This window comes from Prionailurus bengalensis, chromosome C1 (assembly GCF_016509475.1).
Source record: "Prionailurus bengalensis isolate Pbe53 chromosome C1, Fcat_Pben_1.1_paternal_pri, whole genome shotgun sequence".
NCBI classification, from domain to species: Eukaryota; Metazoa; Chordata; class Mammalia; order Carnivora; family Felidae; genus Prionailurus; species Prionailurus bengalensis.
This window is the reverse complement of record NC_057345.1, coordinates 127,709,837-127,729,538: the sequence shown is the minus strand read 5'-3', so window position 1 is coordinate 127,729,538 and position 19,702 is coordinate 127,709,837. Positions and strand designations below refer to the sequence as shown.

The 19,702-nt window shown below is 36.3% G+C and overlaps 1 protein-coding gene across 33 annotated transcripts in view; it reads right to left on the bottom strand.

Annotated features, from left to right (window-relative positions):
• Positions 1-19,702, bottom strand: part of R3HDM1 (R3H domain containing 1) — a 208,592-nt gene that overhangs the window by 116,472 nt on the left and 72,418 nt on the right. For 12 of the 33 annotated variants that reach the window (XM_043573285.1, XM_043573298.1, XM_043573287.1 and 9 more), the window contains exons 2-6: positions 14,478-14,686; positions 13,456-13,489; positions 12,678-12,888; positions 917-958; positions 364-453 (exon numbers count right to left, since the gene is read on the bottom strand). In XM_043573285.1, the coding sequence (XP_043429220.1) occupies positions 364-453; positions 917-958; positions 12,678-12,848 (303 nt within the window). In that variant the 5' untranslated portion in view covers positions 12,849-12,888; positions 13,456-13,489; positions 14,478-14,686. The remainder of the gene's footprint in view (positions 1-363; positions 454-916; positions 959-12,677; positions 12,889-13,455; positions 13,490-14,477; positions 14,687-19,702) is intronic. The other 21 variants (XM_043573293.1, XM_043573307.1, XM_043573308.1 and 18 more) reach the window with 3 other exon arrangements.

Genomic DNA, 19,702 nt, shown 5'->3' with positions numbered 1-19,702 from the left:
AATATTTTATAACTTTTCAATAATTATTTATAATCCCTTAAAGTCATCTTCCCAGTTAATTATATAATCCCTAAATTTCTCCAGAGAGAAACCACTGCACCAAGCCTCAGATTGAAGCAATGAGGTTTTCCCGACTTTTATCTGTATCTTTGGTGGTATTATGAAATTAGCTTCACTCATTTAAAATAAAGCAAACAAATGAAAACACATACATAATGCACACACATGCATATACAACTTTTATTTAACCTTATGAAAAAATACTCTCCAGGAAGCAGGTTATTGTACCATGCCTTTAAATAACAATTTTTTGTTTTTGTTTTTCTTTTTTCTTTTCTTTTTTTTTTTTTTTTTTTTTTTTACCTGGTTCTCCTGTGATATCTCTGCTGTAGGGGGTGGTGGAGATTCTTCACACACTGCAAGGCTCCGAACTAGCTTTAACTTTGAGCTCGACTAAAGAGAAGTATTTAAAATTAACACTACATTTCACAAATCTAGGGCATATCCAAAAGCCCCCTAGAGTTAAAGTTTCTTTATAGCTTCTGCCATGTATAAAAGTAGGTGAAATGCACAAGTTAAATATATCATTAAATACCACTAAAACCCTTTGTTAAGGGGGAAAACAAATATAGTTTTGAAAACTACAGCAATAGCAAGAATGGGACTAATTCCAATTTCAAAAACCAAAGAATGGTGAGAAAGCCATTTTCTCTATAGATAGAGAACCATTAAAGATATAAAAGCAATGCACAAAAGCGACTAGGCAAGACAAAAACCCCAAATAAAACAAAATAAGCTTTCTGCCCCAAACAAAATATGACAAAACTAAACTGAATGCAGCGCTGTATGAAAACAAGGATTCATCAAGCATGAAGGAAGGCCCTTGGCATGCCAGCACAAAATATATTTACTATACCTTAGACCTTTTTCCTGTCTGTCCAAAGGATTGCAATGGCCGCTGAATACACAAGAAAGATTCGTATTAAATTTCACACTGAAACAAAATGTTTGTTGCTTAATTCATAATCCTAAACCACAGAGAAACTACCTGCACAAAGTACTGGAAATGAGGAAATCAAAGTTGGTTTTAAGTAAAAAAGTATTGATTCCTCCCAGAATCACACTTATAGAAGATTCTCTAAAATCCTTCTGTGGGTATTTTGGTATTTTCTTTAAGTCAGCAAATGGCCAAAATTTCCATGTTAACTGAGTTAAATGGAACTTATAAAGTAACTAATTACATACACTAAAATAAAATATACTTCTTAAGAATTTTATAACATATTACATTTTAGCTAAGGTGAGGAAAACATACAAACACACACACACATGCACACACACCTGAGTGATTTTAAGTAGCTATGCTTAGAAAAGTTTCCAAACTTACTAAGAATGCTTTAAATGCACACTGCGAGTACAACCACATATCTACTGAGTCTTTTTAACACTATAAAGAGGCACACCACCAGTTTATTAATGATGGAATCCTATTTGCCTGGTCTAGGGTAAGGCAAAGAAGCAGAAAGAAAAGAGGGCAGTTACAATATGCATTTCATTCAGCATGACTGGAAGATCACACGACCTGGACACCCGCTGGGACAACCAGCTCTAGTTTGTGATACCAGGCTCTGGTTTGGGAAAGCAGCGGAAGTGCCTATGAAATGAAGCCAGATAGGTTTTAAACACTTTACTTCTTCCCACCTCCTTCCAATCTACCTCTCAACCCCAATCCCCAATAGGTATCTATCATTCATACACATTAAAACCAGGAAGCTAGTTTGGTACCAAACATAAAACAGGTGAAAAAGTCCTTCTTAATACCTAGATTAGTATGCTTTGCATATGAAAAAAAAAAAAAAGGCACTATTTCATTCTTCCACCCAAAAAAGCCTTATGTAAAACCAACAGAAATGGGAATCTGGGGATTCCTGGGTGGCTCAGTTGGTTGAGCATCTGACTCTTGATTTCGGCTCACGTCATGATCTCACTGTGGTGAGACTGAACCCCGCATCAGGCCCCATGCCGGGCAAAGAGCCTGCTTAAGATTCTCTCCTACTCACTCACTCTCACTTTCTGTCTTTCTCTCTCGAAGAGGAAGAAGAAGAAAAAATGAGAATCTGCAGTACCAGTGTGTCCTGGTACCCATTTTGTATCCAAAGTTCTTGAAATATAAGAAGCACTATATTTTGGGGAGTTTTGACTCTGGATTACCAGAGTCATTTAGCAATAACAAAAGAAAAATAGAAAAAATAAAGAAGAAAACGGCATAGAAGTGCACACAGATGCATATGTCAGTGCTTCCTGCCTATGAGACCTTCTGCATGTCGGTACTGTCTTCTGTTTCTATTTACTTTCCTCTTTAATTTGTTCAAGAGGATTTCTAACAGTCTGTACTGATATCTAAAAGCAGAATTTAAAAAGTTATGCTACATAATGCAGTAAGGGCTTACAGGCCAAAAAGTGGGAGAAAATCAATAGATGAACACTAGAAAATCCACAAAACTAAATGAGGTCCAAGGCACTAGATGGGAAAAGAATTTGTGACTTACTCCCCTTCTCTTAAACCCTTACAATTTTAAGCATCAAGAGTACAAAACTTTCTATTGAAAAATTAAAAAAAAATTTTTTTAATGTTTTACTTATTTTTGAGACAGAGAGAGACAGAGCATGAGCAGGGAAGGGGCAGAGAGAGAGGGAGACAACAGAATCCGAACCAGGCTCCACACTCTGAGCTGTCAGCACAGAGCCCGATGCAGGGCTTAAACTCACAAACCATGAGATCATGACCTGAGCCGAAGTCAGCTTAGCTGACTGAACCACCCAGGCACCCCAGTCTATTGAAAAATTTTAAAATAGATGATTAAATGGCAAGTACAAACTGTATTTCCTATGTAGAAGGGTTGACTTTAAATTTCTAGCTTTGCTTATTAGTAAGTGATCCTGGTCAAATTTTTTTTCGGTTTATTCTCATCTGTATAAAAGTTCATATGATTTGTACTAATTTTCAAGGCTCCTGAATAGGTTCAATTAAACAGCAGAGTAAAAAAGGGGCTCTGTAAAACCTAAAGCACTATATATATGTAACAGATTACTAAAAGTTAGGAACCTAGCATGTCAGAAAACCTATGTCCTATTTCTAATCACTAGACCTAAGATTTAACTTAAAAAAAAAATTAAGTGGGGATACTGTATGTTACCCCTACAGTAATTGTTTAGAGTTTTTATAGACTCATACATGCATTCACCAGCTCAGTTTTAATTCATAAGGAACTTTTGATAACAATAAAAATAAAAAAAGAGGTAAAATTATCTCAATGTGATTTCATTTAATTTAACATGTTCTGAATTCCTGCTTGTATACAAGACACTGCCACACACTGGGCTACACAGATGAATAAGACTGTTTCTGGTCTCAGGAACCTTAGGGTCCAAGTTCAGGATTACTAAACAGTCCACCAGAACCCAAAACCTTCAGACTACTACCTGTGACAGACAGAATACTAAAGATGGTCTCCCCATATTCCAATCCCCTGATAATTTAATCAAACTCTAACCTAAGTAAAGCTGTGAGGGGGTTTTGGAGATGTAATTAAAGTCCCAATTCAGTCCATCATAAGATACAGATAATCCAGCAGGGTTTGACACATTCATGAGAGCTCTTTTAAAGCTGAAAGTTTTCTTTGGTTGGGAGAAGGGCAAGTCAGAAAACAACGGGTGAGAAGGACATGACACACCAGTGTTGGCTTTGAAGATGGAGAGGCCATGGGAGGATTGCAGGCAGGCTCTAAGGAGCAGAGAGTAAGCAGCCCGTGGCTGAGAAGTCAGCAAGGAAACGTAGACCTCAAACTTAAAGCTAGCTGCAAGGAACTAAATTACACTAGCAACTGAATGAGCTTGGAAGCAAATTCTTCCCTGAGTCTCCAGATAAGGGCCTAGGCTGGCCAACACCTTTGAGTTTGGCTTTGTGAAACCCTAAACAAAGAACTCAGCTGAACCCAACTAGCTTCAACAGAACTATGAGTTGGCAAGTGGATGCTACTTTTAAGCATCTAAGTTTACAGTAATATGCTATGTTGCAATAGAAAACTAATACACTACTACATTAAATAGATTATAAAATGCCAAAGGGCCATTATTCAATAAAAATCAGTTATAACTTCACTTCAAATAGCAAAGAACTGAAATTACATAATATATACATAACAACAAAGCAGAGAAAACATGTTGTGTGTATTAAAACAAACAGCCTTAGTTTTATATTTTGGTATCATTTTGGCAGCCAGATTTGACTTTAAATAGGAATAAAATTATTTTAAAAAATGTATCTTTTTAAGGAATAATTTTTACTTTTTCCTCATTTTTTTTTAAATTAGTGAAAAATACACATAAAATTTACCATATTAGCGGTTAGGTGTACAGATCAGTAGTATTAAATGCATTCATAATGTTGTGCAACCATCACTACCATCCACATCCATAACTCTTCATCTTGTAAAACTGAAAGTTACTCTATTAAATATAACTCCTCATTCTCCTTTCCCCAGCCCCTGGCAACAACCATTCTACTTTGTCTTAATGATTCTGACTACTTTAAGTACCTCATAAAGGTGAAAGCACATAGTATTTGCCTTTTGTGACTGGATTATTTCACTTAGCATAATGACCTCAAGGTTGTAGCATGTTGCAGAATTTCCTTCCGAAGGCTGAGTAATATTCAATTTTATGTATATGCCAAAACATGCTTACCCATTCATTCATCTGTTGATGGATCCATTTGAGGTGATTCAATGTTTCAGTTATTGTGAATAATGTTGCTATGAACGTGGGTGTACAAATATCTCTTCAAAATCCTTTTAATTTTTTTTTGGGGGGGAGGGGACTTAAAAGTGGAATTGCTGGATCACATAGTAGTTCTATTTTTAAGTTTTTTATTAACTGTTATGCCGCTTTCCACTAGTGGCTGTCCCATTTTAAGTTCCCACCACGATTGTGCAAGGTTTTAATTACCCTACGTCTTGCCAAAACGTGCTTTCTGGTTTTTGATATCCATCCAAATGGGTATGAGGTAGTATCTCATTGTGGTTTTGATTTGCTTTTCCCTAATGTTTAATGATGACATGTATCTTTTCATGCACTTACTGGCCATTCATAGATATTTGGAGAAATGTCTATTTAAGTCCTTTGCCCATTTTTGAATAGGGTTGTTTTGTACTTTAGGAATTCTCTATATATTCTGGTTATTAATCACTTATCAGATACATGATTTACAATATTTTCTCCTATTCTATGGGTTGTCTGTCTACTCTGTTGACAGTGTCTTGTAATGCACAATTAAAAAGTTTTTTTCATGAAATCTAACTTGTCTTTTCTTCTTTTGTTACCTGTGCCTTTGGTGTCATAGCCAAGAAATGATTGCCAAATCTAATGTCATAAAAGTAATCACCCTCCCCCCGTTCGAGATTTTGATTCACATTCCATTTGGTATCCTGATTAGAGTAAAAGCAGTGAGAATTATGCTTTACAAACACTGCATTATTGCAACATCGTGATATGGCTTTAAATGGATTGTATAGAGAAAAAAATAACACTGGAATTAAGGCAATAACTACATATGCAAACCAAGCACATTACTCTGACACAGCCCTTAGTAAAAAGCTCTTTTGATTAAGTGATAATTGATATTGCTGCAAGCAGGTCAGTCACTGAGTTGAAGGATAAGTTTTGAATGGCTTCATTCATTTAAAAAAGTACCTCCTACTGGCCCACCATGGCCAAAGGAAGCCTCTGCTAATCTCCACCGGTGTCACTTGCAATCACTGTGCCTACAATCTTCTGATACACCTGACTGAACATCTGTTTTATCTATAAAAGATCGATCTCTCCAGTGACCATGATCCTGATCAGGGTGGAGACATCTATGTTGGCACATTTCATGGAATAGCAGAGCCTCTCAGTAAAAAAAGCAAGGCGGTTCAGGGTATAGTGGAAGATGGGTCCTCAGACCACTTTTAATTCATGGCCAACACGGCTTAACAAATCTTGATTAGCCATCCTGGAATAAGCCTCCATGGTAGTTTTTAGCTGAGAGAAGATACTTATGGCAAGAGTCATGTTAAAGCAAGATTCATCTGTCCCTAGTCTCCTCTCACCTGCTTGATAGAGATGCTGAATATCTTCCTGAGCCAATTGGTAGTATGTATGCATGTGAGCTTAGCATTTTATTTTCCCCTTCCAAAACCCATCCATCTTGAGAACACTCTGGCTATCTTATCTGACTCTCATTAGCCAAGTCTCACTAATTAGGAAGCAAACTCCAGCTTTGGTCAGGGATGCCTCTTGGAGTGTCCTCAGTTTTCCAAATGTTGTAGCATTTACAAGACTCAACAAAAAGAGCTTGGGTTCACTATAAAATGCACAGAAACACAGATGCTGCTTTTAGGGTAGTTGGGCAAAAATAAGCTTGGGAAAGATGACTGAGTTATCACTGCTCTGGAAAAACCACATGGAGGTAGAAGGCTGGAGGTGACTCTTGGTTATCCACTGGCTCTCCAAGTGACCTGGGCGTAGATATCTGGAAAACGGAAGGGGTGCTCAGATAAACTCTGGGAACTTTAGCTGTGACTGTTTGAGTTTTATGAATTTAACTACAAAATGGTAAGTTACTACCTTGAGCATCTCTTGCGGACTCAGGATCTTTTTTGGAAGAAATGTCAATGGGATTAATAGAGGGCACGTCTCTTCCAAGGCATTTCTTCCTCAGGTTCTTAAAGGGTGATGGTGGTGATGAATACCTCCACTGATGTCCATGATATTCAAATGGAAACCCATCCAGCCTGAACCCAAACACACACTGTCTGGGTCTGGCACCAGAAGACTAATATAGTCTTGTCTCGGATCTCAGCATCAACTCCTTTCTTGAAAATGCCACATTCTCTCTGGTAATACTGAACCAGGCCAGTGGCTTTCCTCCCATTGTCTGTGGGGCCATCATCAGTGTATTGCTGCTCTGGGCTATGTGTGTTTCTGCTGGAAATACCCAATGTTCAGGGAGTCTGGCTTCACTAATCATTTGGTTGGGGTAGCTTCCACAGGTTAATGGTTGTTTTCCTTTATTAGCGTTGTTGCTTTTGTCTTAGGTATCCAACATCCTCACTGTTCAAAGTATAGTCCAATACTGGTACCAGCTGGGAGGGTGTTGAGATTCAGAATCTTGGGGGTATTACCCCACACCTTCTTCAGTCTGTTTTGTGGCTATGCAGTGTTCACCCTTTGACTTCCTTAAAGTCGTCAACTTTTAATAGGTCTGGCAGCTCCAGCTCAATGGCCCTTTCTGTCTTAGGTGTGCAGATTGCAGCAGGTATCCCTGGGAACTGGACATGTCTTGGAGGTGGTGGGGCTGGGGACTGAAAAAATCCCCTTGGTGTCCTAAGAAATCAGTGCAAATCCAATGTCATGATGTTTCCCCCCTGTATTCTTTTAAGAGCTTCATAGTTTTAGCTCTTGCATTTAAGACTTTCATAGATTTTGTGTTAATTTTTATATATGGCATTAAGTAAAGCTCCAACTTCCTTCTTTTGCATGTGGATATCCAGCTGTTCCAACACCATTTGTTGAAAAGACTATCTTTCTCCACGGTATTGGCACCCTTTTCAAAAATCATTTGACTGGAGCAACTGGGTGGCTCAGTTGGTTAGGAGTCCGACTTCGGCTCAGGTCATGATCTCATGGTTTGTGAGTCTGAACCCTCATCAGGCTCTGCTTACAGCTCAGGGCCTGAAGCCTGCTTCAGATTCTGTGTCTCCCTCTCTCTCTGCCCCTCCCCTGCTCACACTCTCTCTGCCTCTCTCAAAAATAAACATTAAAAAAAAAGTTGAATTCATTAAATATTAATAAAAGACAATAAAAGTATAATATAAAAATCTGGAACTTAATGCAAAGAAACAAAGAGTACTTCACTGCAATTCTGGGGAGCTTATGTCAAGAAATAAGTTTTATTTTGTATTTTACTACTAAAAAAAAGAATGCTGTGTGAGAATAAAGGGACTATTCTAACAAGCCATGTTGTTGTGCTATTAGTAATAAATAATTAGTAACATGCTGATGATAATAAATATTATAGAATATTTATTCTAGGGGCGCCTGGGTGGCGCAGTCGGTTAAGCGTCCGACTTCAGCCAGGTCACGATCTTGCGGTCCGTGAGTTCGAGCCCTGCGTCAGGCTCTGGGCTGATGGCTCGGAGCCTGGAGCCTGTTTCCGATTCTGTGTCTCCCTCTCTCTCTGCCCCTCCCCCGTTCATGCTCTGTCTCTCTCTGTCCCAAAAATAAATAAAAAACGTTGAAAAAAAATTAAAAAAAAAAAAGAATATTTATTCTATAGATAGAGAATCTACCTAGATTCTATACCTACCACTAGCTAGGCTCTCACTATATTCCGGGTATGTTAGATACATCCTTTATATCTTTGTTGGAGAAAAAGGAAAACAGTTAAGATCTGTGTGATTTTATACAGACAGCCTTTCATTCAATCCTTTGTTTTTATTATTTGAAAAAAAATTTTTTAAACATTTATTTTGAGACAGAGACAGACAGAGCATGAATGGGGGAAGGTCAGAGAGAGAGGGAGACACAGAATCCGAAACAGGCTCCAGGCTCTGAGCTGTAAGCACAGAGCCCAACACGGGGCTTGAACTCACGGACCGCGAGATCATGACCTGAGCTGAAGTCGGACGCTCAACCGACTGAGCCACCCAGGCGCCCCTCATTCAATCCTTTAAACAAAAACTTCTTTACATGTTTCATCAATTAAATAATTTAATGCCTGTTAACCTCCTGTTGGTCAATGTGGTCTGTACCCTGAGTTTTTCTGATAACCCTATTAGATTGCCATTGCTTTCTTGTCTCTTCCATGCCCCATCTTCCCTTTTTTTAAAGAAAGGCATTGGAGCTCACCTGGGGATACAAGATGTAGGTATTTTGTCTTGACTATCAAAGGGCCTGCTACAGAAACAGAGTATACTAAGCACCTACTTCAACTGATTTTGTCTGGTAAATTCACTCATATAGATCAGAAGCTGTTCATGCTCTTTGGCACATAAAGGTCTAGTTGTAAACAAAAATCAGTTCTCATTTCCTCCACAACAAAGGTTACCAACACAATCTGGACTGGCCATCCTATTGTTCAATAAATAGTTTGTTGGGAGAGGGATCATTGTTTAATCTGCTCTAAAATAGGTTTGGATTGTGTTTATATACACATGTACACAGATGAGTACCCCTACACAAAGCATTTGTCCTGTACAAAAATACAATTAAAAAAGAATGGGGAAGTTGAATATATAGTAAGCAGAGCACAAGATTCCTAATTTTACATTTGAAATAAATGACTACAAAAAATCAAGACAAGTAATTCACCCTAAATTTAATCTGAAAATTCTATCCCTGAGAAAAATCGAACACCAGAGGGCATATTAATCAGTTATACAAAGAAAACCAAAGGAAACACTTCTCCCCTTCCCCCACCATTCATTAAAGATTAGTTGTAGTCGAACATTTTTCTGGATTTAGAAGCTTGACTCCTCATCACTCCAATCTTCTAATTACTATATAATCATAAAAAGTCCAATATACAACTTATTATCTGTAATAGGAATAGCGTGTGGCAGTAGAAAAATTACTCAGCAAAAACTCTTTGCACAATTATCTGGGACCATAATCAACAGTTCAGAACCAACCCCACAGTAATTATGTAGGTAAGTTAACTTCTTGACATTAATGTACACAGATCGCTCAAATTAGCACTAAAGTATTCTTAAGGAAGTAATTCTAAAACGTCTATAAAAGATTATAACCCGAAATATAACTCTGAATGAAGAACACAACTAACATTTTTAAAAAAGAGAGTCACGCCAGCAGAATTACATATAAAAGCAATGGTTAAGGAGCTCTATGAGACAGTCCACTTGTAATCATCGAAGGTAATGTCCAATGTCTGCTGTCCTCTCTCCAGTTTGATAAAATTTTTTATATAAATGCTATCTTTAACACCTTAACATAGTAGAAAACTGTAAGATGTCTTCACAGTATTATAGAAGCTACTACATCCCTTCGTTCAAAAATGACTTTTTCTAAATAAAGCACTAAGGGGGTGGTCAGGAAATTAAGACTTGGGAATGGATGAAATATATGCTTCTTGAGGAAACATTATCATTTTTCTAAGTCACTTCAAGTATTACTGGGTTGAAGCAAGACAACAGATATAAGTTTATTCAGAATGATAGACAAGGAAATAGGCAATATATTGGTTTATTCAAAATTCTTAATAGGAAACATATATAAGTTGATATACACACCTAAATTTAAGTAAATACAGTGGCTATTAAAATTAAACCTTTAGCCAGCATCTTAAAGGTACCCAAGAAGATGAAATGTCTACTAGTATGTCATAAGGTAACTCCATAGTAAGTTAAAAGATAATTTTATATTAGCCAGATTGTTCGTAACAAGACTATTCTACTGATGCTTAACACAGTTGACTTTTTTTTACATTATAATCGGTAAAAATATAGGAAAAAACTTTTATATTTATTAATCTACTTCCATTTCTAAATTCCACTACTTAAATCTCTTCCATGTAAGTTGTTTTGACTGTAAGCCTCTTGCCAGACACCTTGCATAGAGGCATGTTGGATCTCAAAAAGTTCCAAGCAGAGTAAATATTCTCACATACAGTAAACTCTTAATAAACATCTGAACAAACTGTGAATATAGCATTCAACAGATTAATATAAGATGAATTCTCATGTTCTCTTTGTTTCTCTTCCCAATCTTTATAGTCATGATGCTGAATGGAGTATGTCAGAGACCACGTTCATTTTTGCTTACTATAGTATTTCCTTTGCATAGAGTAGGCTTTCAGTAAGTGTTTGGGGAATGCATGCAATTTTCCTATATTCCTATAGTATGAACTGTGCCATGATTCAACAGTGCTTACTGCCAAGGGCAACACAACACACACAGTAAGAAATGCAATAATCCAAACTGATCGCTTGTTTATAAGCATGACCTGGAAGAGGAAGTATTAGGTATAAAAAAGGGAATAAAAGGAAATCTTCTACTATTTCAATAATAAGTACAATAGAATTTTAGCAGATTTTCTCTGATTCAATCAGGATACTGGCATGCTGCCATCACAGTGTAGTGACGGCAAGCTTGGCAATTTGTTTTAAAAAGTGCTATTACTAAAAATGACTAGGAAAAGTATGCTATTTCTGCCAATTTCTTAGGTAATTACCACTTGACTATACTTAATCAGTGGGGCCTAAATGCCTTTTTATAGCTATGTGAGTTGCTTTCATTTTCTAACATATTTCTGGCATATAATGGGGAATAAACAAAGTTTCTGACTGAATGAATGAAATAACCCTTAAAAGAAACTTCTTTACTTATAAGAAAAGTATATTAAAAAAATAGCCCTTTATGCTTATAAAAAAGTAGCCCTCGAGATCTTCAGGATGTAATAAGAATGACAGAATAACGATAAAATATTTTCTCCAAACTAGAATTCTTTATTCATAGGGCTAAACTAAAACAAATGAGTTAGAAATAATATTTTAAGAAAGTTCTGTGGTAGATTAAAGGTCTTTCTTTCCTAGTGAGATGGAGACTCTAATTGCTCCTCCCTTGAATCTGGGCTAACTTTATTCACATATGTCATCAAAAGATGACAGAAGAGACATTCTGGGACTTATAAGCCTAGTCAAAAGAATGCTTGCAGCTGTGGTTGGCTCCTGGAACATTCTTTCTGTGACCCCTGAGTCATCACATAGTAAGTGTGACTACCCTGGTCGGCCATGCTGGAGGGGCCACAGGGAGATGCTCCCAGTTCCAGGTGAGAAGACATCTCAGCCATTCCCACCATGGTGTCAGATATGTAAGTAAAATAGTTTTGGACTTCCCAGGCCAATCCATCTATCAGTTAAATATTGGCAAAAAACCACTTTTGTTGCCTTAGGCAACAAATTCACTAAACATTCAGTAAGCCAAGCCCTTATGCCATCTTCCTGACTCACAAATCATGGGACATTACTAGAACATTCAGAAGTGAATACTGTAAGTACTACCTGAAATAATTTTTACCTATCTTGAATCTGTTGACCAATTCATCAATTTCCATCTATGCATGGAATTAAAAGCCTTCTCAGTAGTTAATTCTAAATCATATATGTGTAGCAGCAAAAGCCTCACATGAATTCGTTTTTCCTGGCAACCTCTGTTCTCAGTCATGGGTGACTGCTTCCCTTAAGGGTTGTTTTTGCCAAGAAAACTTCTACAGTTTGCAATCTTACTTATTCTTCTCTCCTTTAAGGGTTCTTAGGTTAGATCCTGAACTCTCATGATGCTAATAGGTGCAGGAGTACAAAAAGGTAGAAACCCAATAAAAAATGAATTGGACACATACAAATGAAAGCAATTATAAGTAAATACAAAGCAAATCAAAGATACAAGCAATTCAAAGAGCTACACTCAACAATCTGATCCAGATAGCTCAAAAAACAGCTAGTAAACACGTCCCAAAGGGTCAACTTACCCTTTTAGAATTTTGAGAGTGAGATTGGTATACAGAGTATAATTGTATCTTGAGAATTAGTATTTGTAGTCAGAGAGAAAATCCTGTTTACCTGCAAATCAATATTGTTGTCAATACAACGTTCATTCTTCTCTGCCAAAATCTTCCCATAGTTTTCTGATTTGATAAGATTTTCAACTCTGGTTTTATCTTTCACTTCTGCCTCCAAATCCTTCATTGTTGCAGTTTCATTTTTTACAGTAACAGTATCAGACATCCTCATCAGCAAAGGTTATTTTAGAATTCTACAGGGAACTTGAAGCCTTAGCAAGAAAGAAAAAAAATTTAAATTCAGTTTGAAACATCTCTTAAATTCAGTTACTATACAATATTGACTGATGCCTTCTATGGTCCAGGAATAATGTTGGCTTTAAACAAGATAGAAGCAAATTCCTACTTTCAAAAACTATAGAATATAGTGGCAGACATATACACTAAAAAAGGTATACAATGAGATAAGAGCTAAAGTAAGGGTATGAGGTGATTCTGAAATACATGTCACTTTTTAAAATTATTTTTCTAAAGTTCATTTATTTTTGGGGGTGGGCAGAGAGAGAGAGAGAGAGAGAGGCAGAGCATGAGTGGGGAGGACCTGAGAGAGAGACAGACACAGAATGTGAAGCAGGCTCCAGGCTCTGAGCTGTCACCACAGATTAGGACGTGGCGCTCGAACTCACCGCGAGATCATGACCTGAGCCAAAGTCAGATGCTTAACTGACTGAGCCACCCAGGGGCCCCACACACACAACTTTTAAAGGGTCTTAAGAAACATTAAGGAGTGATCCATATTAAGGTAATGGTTGTAGTTATAAAGGTAAATAGAGATTTACCTTTTTTTCTAAAAAGGATTTAAGGAGTATCTTCCTGTAAGAAAAATATATTTCTATTATAGCCTTCATTTAGATGCCTAAAGTTCCAAATTTTTAAAAGGAAATAATTAAAACAAAAAAAACCAGCAACATTCTATACAAAACACAGTTGGTAATCTGCATGAATAATCTGCATTATGAATCAAGCATTGAAAACTCTCCTGACATGTGATTCAGTGACAAACAACACCTATTATCAGACATTTTAGTATACAGATTCCTTAGAAAATCAAATGCGTAAGATGCCAATATATTTCATACCTTTAGTGAGTTTAAGAAAACACTTTATGCTGATACCAAATAGCAGTGCATCAGGGACAGCTGTCATTTTTGAAACTGTGAGAAATGTGGCCTTGTAGAACAAAACTTGATGTAAACAACTTCTATTTTTTTTCTAGCTTTATCGAGATGTAATTGACATAAAACAATGTGTAAGTTTAAGGTGCATGACATGAAGATATGATAGTATATATTGTGAAATGGTTACCACAATGTATCACCTCACATAATCATAAACAAATACCTAAACAAATTTCAGAAATCCATAAACACATCTGAAAAGGTAAAAAAAAAAAAAAAAACCCACACACAAAAAAAAAACAAACAAAAAAAAGAGGGAGAAATAGATTCTAAAGTCACAGGTAGACTAAACTGAATTTTAAAAAGTTTTCCTTAGGGCACCTAGATAGCTCAGTTGATTAAGCGTCCAACTCTTGATTTTAGTTAAGGTCATGATTTCACAGTTCCTCCTGAGATTGAGACGTAGGTCGGGATTACAGCACCTGGGATTCTCTCTCTCTCTCAAAAAAAAAAAAAAGTCTTCCTTAATTATATTCCATACCAGAGTTAACTGACTTATTTTCAAAACAACAAGGTTATTAAAGGGTAGGGCATTTCTTAAAATACTCTGGCTCCCTGCTTTTCATATGTAAGATTTTAAAAGAAAAAGGGGTATGTTTTTCTTGAGTGATAAGACAGTTTACCTGATGTGTCCTATGGAATTGGGATTGTGGTGTCCCACAAAAATAAAATAAAGTAATCCAAGGTTCTTTTTCACAGTTGTCAGCCAGGGTGTCAAGTGTATTGAACCATCTGGAATCTGGCAGGAGGAGTCCCATGTCCTTGTCACCACTGTAGATTCCTGGGCTGAAATGGACTGTCGTGAATCAAATATATCATACCTTTCAGTGGCCTAAAATTAAAATAAGAAAAAACATTTTAACAAAAGAGCCAAGGGGAGGAACACTACATAGTAATTTGGAAATTAAAAATGTTACTGTTGGTGAATTTACTAGTTTCTTGTCTTAAACAAAAGTCAGAATACATACTTACAACTAATTTTGACATGTATTAGTTTGTGAGCCTAAATAAGTCACTGAGGCCACCTAGAGAGTTTAGCAGTAAAAGCAGAGGGGAGAAGAAAGCTAGGGAACTAATACATAACAAGAATTTAGTATGTGGTCAGTGTTGTAAGAGAGATATTTATTTATTTTATAAAGGAAAAAAAGTTTGTCTAAGATTGCAACCAAGAATGCTTAACTCCAAAGAGTTCTCTTCCAGAGCTCCAACTCTATGGATTTAATGGAAGACTATAATTTTGAATAATGATCACACTCTAGATTTTTAAGAGCACAAAAGAACAAAAGGCTATAATAAGTCATTTAACATTTTCAAAGAAACCCACATGGTCTGTTAAAAGTAAATGTCTAAAGGGTAGAAAGATTATTTTTAAAGACATCTGAAATGCCAAAATTCTTTAAGTGTCATCTGTTTTTAAAGTCAGTTTCATTTTATGTATTTATGCTACAAATGAATACATCATAGTAAACAAATCGCTCTAAAAATCCTATATTGCTCTTCCATTTTCCTTTGATAGTTTTGTTGTCTATTAATAAACTGAAAAGTACAATTTTACGGTGAAACAACAGAACAAGTAAGGTGTAAGCACCAAGAGAAAGGATGCTAGTATTACCAACTATGCATCATAGAACCATTCACATCTTATACTAGCTCTTCAAAAACTATCTTGAAATAGAATAATTTAGAACCCTGATATATAAATTCACATTAGTTTTCACATCTCAATTTCACTGTCTGACTAAGGGATAACAAAAAGGAGGCAACATAAGCAAATGTCAAAGTTGTTTGCTAAATGACACTGTCCTCTCTATTTGACTGAGGTTGCTGGCCCACTAAATCAAATGAAATGTGTTTTTTTCCCCCTGCAAAAAACAAACACAACAAAAAATACTTCAGTATGATTTTTCTAAGCTCTAACTTTTTCTCTCATAAAATGGTAGACACAAGATGGCAGCACTCACTAAACAGCTAAATTACTATGTTTTTTTTGCAAAGTGATTCGTGATTCAATCATGAAGCCTTGAAATTTGAAATTCTAAAAAAGCAAAGGCTGTAATCCATATAAGAAATTTAAAAAAAAGCAACAGTGCAAGGATTAATGAAGAAGAGGCACAATGTGAAGAGGCAAATACTTAGTTCTGAAGAACCCCAATGAACCTTAAAGACACCCAGTCCAATCTAATTTACCACACAAGCTATTAGCACTTAGAGGTGAAGTGACTTGTCCAAAGTCACACAACGAATGTGTGTGACCAATAATTGTCAATATTCCACATCCCTTGATACATTACATAAATGATTCTGAAACCAAAATGACCAGTTACTATTTCCTGGGAAAGAGAGAATTATCAAGTGCAGTAGCATTACACCAGAGTTTAAATCCCAGATCTGCCAGTTATGACTTTGGTAAATTACTAATCTTTGTGAGCCATAATTTTCTGAGCTATAAAGTAGGAAACAGTGTATTTAGCTCATAAACTTATTGGGAAGAATAAATGTAAACGTAAAGCATCTACTACACCCTCTCCAACAGATGGGCACTCCAAAATATCAGCTCTTTTCCATGGTTAGAATCATTCTAAGTCAGCAGTTGGCTGAGGCTGAGTTTGCTGTGTGCTGGCTGTACCCTGCATGATAGCAGATTGAAAGGAGGCCCATTAGTGGCTTTGTATACCTCAAGTTTTCCTATGAATATACCCTACAAAGGTCAAAAGAGGAGAACACTAGTTTGTGTGGATGTGGGTATACCTGAGAAGGGAAGTGCTTGCCTGGATACATAGCCTCAAGGGGCTCTCATTTTTAGCCTTCTAATTTAACATTAAAAACTCACAAAATTCTTCGGGTGCTGTTGGTTAAGCTTCAGACTTCAGCTCAGGTCGTGAGCTAACAGCTCGTGGGTTCGAGCCCTGTGTCAGGCTCTGTGGTGACAGCTCAGAGCCTGGAGCCTGCTTTGGATTCTGTGTTTCCCTTTCTCTCTGCCCCTCCCCCGCTTGTACTCTGTCTCTCTCTCTAAAATAAATAAACATTAAAAAAATTATAAAATTCTCCATTCTTCTCTGAATACTAATGCTTTTGTTTTAAATAAAATGTTTTTCTTCTCCAAATCTTCAGATAAAAGAGATATTCCAGCTTTCTGGTATTCACTAAAACCAAAACTGTTTTATCTTGGCACAATACCTACACTTCTGCAGGGCTGTATGGCTTCTGGAGTCTGTATGGGCATGTGGAAAGGTCAAGTATAGGACCTAGAAGATAGGGATATGGTATCTCTGCCAATGCAATTAGCAGTCAATTAAATGTACCACCTTAATGTAATACATTGTTATACAGTAAGTGAAAGTGACTTAAAAACATACATGAATTTGTTAAATTTCTCCAACTGAAAGGCAACTTATAGAAAGTTAGCAAAATGTTGGTATTTATTAAGCACATACATCTGAGTATCTACTGTTACTGATATTTGCAAATTGAATGTCTCAAGAATCTGTTTCAATCTAAGAGATGGATATATGTACTCTAAATTCATATTCAACTTTGAATAAACATTACAGCAATTGCTAACACGTTATTAGAACCAAGTCAGAGATCTGATTCTATACAATTTTTGTGCTCCCAGGTAGACAAAAAAGATAAATGTCTGTATATATAAAATCTTCAGAAGCATATACAAAGGTTGGCACCTACCTGGCACCATAAGCAAAAGAAATCAAAGGTAAAATTAAAGATTGTAACCTAATAAAATAAACCATAAAGTACAAGGAAAAATAAGAACTATTTTTATAATTATTGGGAAGGGGAGCGCTTACCAAGCATGACATAAAAAATCTAGAAGCTATCAAAGAAATATTAACAAACTTACAATAAAGTTTTAATATTTTGGTATGACAAAGTATAACAAAGACTAAAAGACAAATGATAAAATAACTATTTCTAACACAAAAGGATCAAAGTCTACAAAGTAAAGATGTTTTTATAAATCAAAAGAAAAAAAAGAGAAATGGGGAACAGGCAATCTACAAAAGAAACACAAATAATTACCACCCATAACAAACACTAATATATAGCTTACCATATGCCAGGTACTATTCTACTACCTCTCATAATTAGTAAATTTTGAGCTCACAACAATTCCAAGTAGGTCCTATTATTATCTCTGTTTTACAGGTTAGAAAACTAAGGCACAGAGAGGATTAAGGTATTTGTCCAAGGTCACCCAGCTAGTAAGCATGGGGACAAGGATATGAATCAGACAGTTGCACCACTCCAGGCTCTTACCCACAATGCTCTATTATCATACATATGTACCAAGAGGAATGACAATTTGCGTTTTTAGGGCACCTATATTTCAAGAATACTTATGTACTAACTCCTCAATATTGTGTTCAATGCAAAAAGTAAAAATTCTTTTCACATGGATAGGATATGTATTGTTCTTTGGTGCACAGGAAGACAGCACTATTAACTTCATATTAATGGTCAGTAAAGCTAATCACGACTGAATTATCATAACTGCCAAGTAATCATCCAGTTTCTCTTCATTTCTCTATCTCTTGTAAACTTAAGTATCAAGCCATGCAAACCTGGTTGGCAATAAGGATTCAGTTTGTGGTTAAGGAACAATGTGAAGCCTAGTAGTTTCCAAATGATAAATAAGCACAGTTATGTTTGTCTTCTCAAAGCAGGGCGGAATTAGGATCAACATTCGTAAATACAGACTATGCAATCCATGAAAGTGGAGTTTCTCTAGTGAAAATTTCAGATAGAATTTTCAGCAACAAAATGCAAAACTGATACTGTTAATTCAAAGCATACTTTATTATGCCTAGGCCCTAACGTTTGGTTTGACAGCACAAAAGAACTGAAAAGTTAGGCATAAAAAAAAAACCAAAAAACTTTACTTTTACGCAACGTACATCAGTTTATTCTAGATTAAAAAATATCAAAAAATCAGTTGTTTTTGTGTTGAAGAAATCTGGCTCCTACAGGTAAAAATTAAGTACTCTCCCTTCGAATACTGAGGGAAAAAAAAGAATAACATTACTGAAGTTATCTGAAATAGAATTTGGCAAAGTACACTGCATCTTCCCTCTGTTATGACTACCTGGTTATTAATTGTCATTTCATTAGATGAACACAATGCTGTATTTCCTCCTGTAGGGTAAAACATGTAACCAGGCAGGCACATTTATGAAAACAAGACCAATACACATCAGCTTCTTCTCCTAAGGTTAGCAATCAACACAACCAATTGGTTAAAGGCATCTAGTGAGAAAGACAAGGAAAACAGTTTATGCTGTACTTGGAAAGAATGTAAATTCACATTCTCATAGTCACTTGAACAAGAATATAAGCACCAACATTTCAAAATGCTAAATGTCTAAGTGATTTATAAACAGTTACTAGCATACAAAAATTTAGTGAGGAACCACAAAAGGCAACAAAGCTGCAGTAAGTATTAGCTATGTTTTAAAAGAACAAAGGAGAAGAACTACCTTGACCTAAAGGAGTCTGTGAAACCCAAGAGAGGTGGTTAGCAATGACATTTATCAACAAATACATAAAATGATTTTAAGATGCTATTTAGAGAGGGGAAGAGACTTTTGGTAAGTGGAAGAATGGGCACAAATAACATCAGTTGAGTGCTAAAGACTATGAGACAAATTACTTTTATTTTTTAATGAAATTTATTGTGAAATTGGTATCCATACAACACCCAGCGCTCATCCCAACAGGTGCCTTCCTCAATACCCACCACCCACCTTCCCTCCCTCCCACCCCCCATCAACCCAGATTGTTCTCAGTTTTTAAGAGTCTCCCATGGTTGGGCTCCCTTCCTCTCATTTTTTTT